Consider the following 5,994-nt stretch of genomic DNA (forward strand, 5'->3'; position numbering starts at 1 on the left):
CCCTGCACCTCTCGGGCCCTCACCCAACCCTGTCCCCGTCCTGCTGCCCTGACTCCCCATCTCTACCTCGGACATACCTGTGCACTACAGTCAAAAAAGCATTTGCAAAGAAAGCTGGATCCAAGCAGATCCCAGAGAAGGTTGTGGGCACAAAAGGTCCCCATACAGCCCCACAGCAACTCTTGCCTGACAGCCAGATTAAATATGGAAGGAGTGATTTGGGGTTGGACCCGCTACGCAGCAACCACTGCACAGAGTGTTATCTGGATGAAAAAGTGAAGGCAGCCCCTTGGGTCTGATTTTACGATGGGCAGTTAGGAGAGCAGGACTTTCTGTATCACAGCTCAAGTATTTATGCACCATTTGTGACAGGATTGCTGCTACAAAGAGTATGCTGTCAGGAGCAGCAAGAGCAGATCTGCTGCGTACGGGAAGGGGATCTGGGAGCCAAGGGTGGCGGCAAGGCAGGCAGGGCAGTGACCCACTGGCGAGAGGTGATGTCCTGCAGTGCCTGGACAAGAGGAGCAGAGCAGGTTTGGGAATGGTAACCAGTGTCAGGCATGGTCCAGTGATCACCAGGCAAGACCGTAGGGCTCCAACCAACCCTGCTTGGCATGGGAGGTTGCACTAGAGACCTCCAGAGGTCCCTTTCCACCAAAACTCCTGTGCGACTCCATGAAAGGAAAGACCCCGGGCACAGAGACAGTCTCTGCCTGTCCCGCAGGCTGCTCTGCCAGTGGGTGAGAGGCAGAGCCCTTGGCCATCCCCACACTTCCTTGTCCTTCTCTGCCTCTGAGCGGGACATGGCCTGGGTGCAGATAGGGCCCGGCTCACGGCCCCACTGCAGGCTGCTCCCTGCAAAGGGTGAGACCCTGACATTCCCAACACGGAGCTGATGCCAAAGCAGCATCCAGAGCCCAGCCAGCCCCAGAGCCATCAGCCCTCCCTGGCCCAGCCACAGGGCCCTGAGAAGGACTGCTCACCCTGCCCCACTGTCCCCCTGCGTTCCCCTTTCCCCTGTGGTCAGCAGCAGCTCTGCCTGGCCAATGTGGGGACTGTGGACCCTGCAGGACTGGTGTCCAGAGGTGCTGGGGCACTGGGCAGCCCTGTAGGCGCATGGGGTGTTCCCCCTTGTGCAGGCACAGACGTGTGCAGGTGAGATGTGCTGCCCCAAGGCAGGCAGGCAGTGTGGCCAGCAGTGTGGCGTTGGGGGGCTGTTGGGGACCGCCAGCTCTTCCCCCACCAGGGCCTCTATCAAGCACTTTGTGGAGGGGTTGGGGAGCAGAAGGCTCCCTCCCAAGGCTGCTGGCTGTCTGGCGAGAGCGCAAGTGGGCTCTGCCAGATGGGGATGCCGGCAGGGCCTGGGATGCTCTGTTTCCACCCTGCCCCACTCCCAGAGTCCAATACTCTATGACCAGGGTCTCTTACTTTTCCCATGCAGAGAGGATGTAATGCTTAATATCAAATGTACGTATCTGAAGACATTTGACATTACATGTGATTTGAATTTAGCAGAATGATACAGCTATATACTGAAATCACAACACACGTCTAACTTAAACTTAGCAGAATATTGCAATTGCAATATACAGTTGAGACACAGTGCAAATGTGATTCCCTTTACTGGTCCCTGTAACATGCTGTAAGCCCTGGAGGCTCATGGGCATCTCCCAAACACAAGAGATGGACACAAACCAGGGGGACATATCCATAGCTCCGCTCCATTCAGCCCCCAACCTGCCAGGCCCCTGCATCTCAGGGCACAGAGCCTGGCACCCGAGGGGGGGGGGGGCGGCTCACCCTGTCCCACAGCACAAGTCTTCATGCGTGGGAGGAAGTGCCTGTGACTCGGCCTCTCCCTTCCCAGTGACCATCATGGGAGGCTGGGGGACCAGCTCAGGCCATCAGGGCTCTCTAAACCTGAGAGAGTCAGTGAACACACAGTCATCTGCAGGGAGGTGAGGGGAAGGCCATGCATGGGATCTCTCCTCCTGACTTTTCCTCAGGAGTTTGGAGGAGTCCTGATGATTTCTCTGCCTCAGTTTCCTTTTCAAAGGGGCATGTCCCAGGTTTAGAGTGAATGAGAGTTATGGGGAGAGCCACATGCCAGAGGAGTTTTCAAAGTTTCCAGGAGCTCAGAGGTTTCATTCTCCTGCCAATTAAACACTGTTCTTTCTCTGCAGTCCCTGGGGAGAGATGAGCTGCAGCTTTATTCTTCAGAGACTCGTTAGTGCTATTAACCCCAGGACAGTCTGGAGAGCAGGGGGCATTCATGTGCTGCTAGACACATGCCACAGGAGCTGCTAGAAGAAGATGGCAAGGGCAGAGCAATGCCTGAGCCCTGGGACAAGGTTTGCAGAGAGCTCAAGGAAGAGAAGGACATGGTGGGGAAGAGACAGGAGCTGAGACCTCAGTTTGATCGTCCTTCCCAGGAACAATCAGCACAGAGGTCGTCGCATCATCCTGAGGATTGCAGCTTTGTGTTGTGTCTTCTGAGTCAGGTCTGTTCCTCTTGAGCTGGTGAGGCTTTGCATGGTGGCACCTATGGGCAAGAATGGTACGGGCATGTCCTTTTTTGCATGTCTTTCCCCCACCATCTCCCTCTTCTCTCTACACATTTCCTCTGATTCCCTTGTTTGATGAGCAGAGTGCTGGTGAGCTTGCCAGTGGGTGCAGAGTTAGACTTTATGCCTTTGCTGCTCCTGAGCCACCCCAGAGCCCTGCTGGGGGCACCCACACCTCAGCTGGGAGGTAGGATCCAGGTAGAGGGCTGTGTTTCTCCAGCAGGGAATTCCCTGGCCATGCACATGGGCATATCTTGGGCATTTGCCTTTAACAGGAGGGGAACAATGCTTCTTCCCAATCTCACCCAGCACTCACCATGGAGACACCCACCCCTGTTCCCAGCAAAGCTGCTCAGGGAGCCTCGCGAGTACAGCTGTCAGGGCTGAGGTCCAGCTGCTGGGCTGCACCGCGAGGCAGCCCCAAAGCCCTCAGAAACCATTGCTGAGGGGGGAACTACACAAAGCGAATGATCTTCCCTGTGCTCTTCTCTTCCACCCTGCTCAAAATCTCTCTTGCCCATATTGGCTGATCAGCTCAGGTGTCCATCTTCTCTCACATCTATCTCACTTTTCTCTCTCAAGCCTGTGGGGGGGGCTCTCTGAGAGCCCTCTCACGCAGTCATGCTGCACGGTGCCATTGATGTCAACTCCTGATCCACACACTGTCAAAGGAAGCATGCAGCCTGTCCCTTCCAAGACAAGTGTTTCAGAGAGCTGAAATCAGCTGTTTGGTGCAGTGCCCCTCCTCCTCCTTTGGGGAGAAAGGGCTTCTGGCATGATATGCTCACATAAAGGGATTTTCTTGCCTGGTAGGGATTGTGGTTGCTCTTCAGAATAACTTCAGGTGTAGGAGAGACCCTGTCACAGGCTGAGTGAATGCTTTCTCTCCTCTAACTCCCCCCGCAAGCAGGAAATGAGCACCTCCGTGGAGCAGCTCACCTCTGTGATTTCCTAGAAGGGGCTTCTCTTTAGATACACGGCTTAAGTCTCCGGGAGAACCATATTCTCTCCTTTCCCTAGTCCTGGAGGCCATAAAGCGGACACAAACACAGTCAGAGGAGGGCCAAAGTCCATGTTTTCTCTGACAGAAACTTCCTCCACGATTCTTTTATACAAGAACAAAAGAAAGAAATGAATCCTCTTTCTTGTAGGTTGCCTTGCTGGCAAAAGAGGAATGAGGGACCTGTGGTGATTCATGGAGAAAGGGGAATGGGACAACCGCACATCACCAGTAGAGTTTCTCCTGTTGGGAATGAAGAGTATCCCCTCACTCCAGACACCACTCTTCCTCCTCTTGCTTATGATCTACTTGGTCATCGTGTCTGGGAACATCCTCATCGTTGTGCTCGTGGTGGCAGACCAGCATCTGCACACTCCCATGTACTTCTTCCTGGGCAATCTGTCCTCCTTGGAGACTTGCTACAGCTCCACCATCCTGCCCCGGCTGCTGGCCAGCTTCCTGACTGGGGACAGGACCATCTCTGCTCATGACTGTATGGCTCAGCTCTATTTCTTTGGTTCTTTTGCAGCTACTGAGTGTTTCCTGCTCACGGCCATGGCCTACGATCGGTACTTGGCCATATGCCAGCCCCTGCTCTATGCAAGCCTCATGACCTGGAAGGTCTCTCTACGGCTGGCAGCAGCATCGTGGCTACTGGGATTCCTTCTCACTACAATAGCCACTTTTTTCTTATCCCGTTTAAGGTTCTGTGGCCCCAAGGCAATGGACCACTTCTTCTGTGATTTTATCCCTTTGCTGGAGCTTGCCTGCAGTGACACCAGTGTTGTCAAACTACTAGTTTTCACACTGTCTCTCCTGGATGTAGTCTTCCCCTTCCTGTTCACACTGGCATCCTATGTGTGCATCATAGCTGCTATCCTGAAGATCCCATCTAGTGTGGGCAGGCAGAAGGCCTTCTCCACCTGCTCCTCTCACCTCACCGTTGTCACGGTTTTCTATGGCACCCTCACCATTGTCTACCTGATACCCAGAACAGCCCCTCTGAGGCAGCTCAACAAAGTCTTCTCCTTTTTCTACACCGTCCTCACGCCCCTGCTCAACCCTCTCATCTACAGCTTGCGGAACAGGGAGGTCAGGGAGGCCCTCAGAAAAGTGGTCAGGAATGCTCTGGCTTGTACCCAGGGCTCATAGCAGTTTTGCACTCCTCTGTACAACACACTGCTGGTTCTGCAAAGTAGTAAAGTCAATATGGGAAATAGTAGGCTGCATATTAGGTATCCCCTGAGAAGAACACAGCAATGAGAATATTGGTGGAAAGCAGAAGGGAAGAGAGGATATTAAATCAATTAAATTGTATGGTTTAGAAGGGAAGGGAAATAATGTCCCATTCTTGTTGCTTCCTTGACAGACAATAAAGTGGTGTTGCTGTGCATGGGAAATTTTACAATGTTGTCTTTTTTTTTTTTTTTTTCTTCCTCTTGTGTTGAGAGGGAATTCATCTGGGGTGAAATGTGAGCGGACAGGGAGGGAGATGGGGAATGGCAGTACTTTCCTGACTGCAGGTTCCTTGGATGGGAGCCATTCCCTTCTGCTGTGACCACTTCCAGGGTAGAGGTTGGTGCCTCAGCCCGTAGCCCTCGTTACACTACTGTCCAATGGAAATGCATATACTGCCCAAACACATGTTGGTGTCTCCTGTCATTTGTGATGGCCTTGAGTCTCCCAGACATTTGTGGGTTCCTGGCAGATAGCGAGGGGAAATAGTTGTTAAAGAATATTGGACTGAAGCTGTCTAGAGTTGATCGCTTAGCATAACTTGCTTAGCATTAGTAGCTGAATTTGCTGAAGTCTTAGGCCGCAAGCTGTGAACTTTCTCCTAGATATTGCCTAGTTATGGGAAAGAGGGCCCCAGAGCTGGTTCAAGGCGGGAAGATAAAGAAGTTAAAACCGAGAGCAGAAGCTGCAACCTTGAAAATAGGATAAGAAGCAGCCTGCCTAGGGACAATGAAGGAACCCAATGAAGAAGGGGAAGACCCCAGGTCTAAATATTAATATTGGTCTGAACTATTGCATGAGGGTGGGAATTTAGATTGTAAGGGTATAATTGCCTAGGAATTTGTTCGGGGTCCCTCTTCGGAGGCACCCAGCTTGAGCTGTAATTACTGTACGTGCATCATTAAAATTTGTTTTGCTCCATTCTGACTTTGAACTTCTGCCTCAGCGGGAACCTAGGGTTGGACCCTGTTATGGTGGCCAGCGAGCCTAATTGTCCATAACACCAGGCATATGGCTGCAGTTTGTGTTTGTGAGGTCACTTGTGGCTGAGTGCCTGATAGGCCAGTGCTGGTCCTGTGGCTGCATTTTGTGGTTGTGAGGTCACTTGTGCGTCAGTGCCTGATAGGCCAGTGGTGGTCCTATGGCTGCAGTTTGTGGTTGTGATGTCGCTTGTGGCTCAGTGCCTGATAGGCC

The 5,994-nt window shown here is 52.6% G+C and overlaps 1 protein-coding gene across 1 annotated transcript; it reads left to right on the forward strand.

Moving 5' to 3' along the window:
- Nucleotides 1-3,759: 3,759 nt before the first annotated feature.
- Nucleotides 3,760-4,716, forward strand: LOC136992433 (olfactory receptor 6B1-like). The gene has a single exon (XM_067299579.1). It carries the CDS (start codon nt 3,760-3,762, stop codon nt 4,714-4,716), a length of 957 nt encoding a protein of 318 aa, XP_067155680.1.
- Nucleotides 4,717-5,994: the final 1,278 nt, after the last annotated feature.

The sequence above is a fragment of the Apteryx mantelli genome, chromosome 7, assembly GCF_036417845.1.
Source record: "Apteryx mantelli isolate bAptMan1 chromosome 7, bAptMan1.hap1, whole genome shotgun sequence".
Taxonomy (NCBI): Eukaryota; Metazoa; Chordata; class Aves; order Apterygiformes; family Apterygidae; genus Apteryx; species Apteryx mantelli.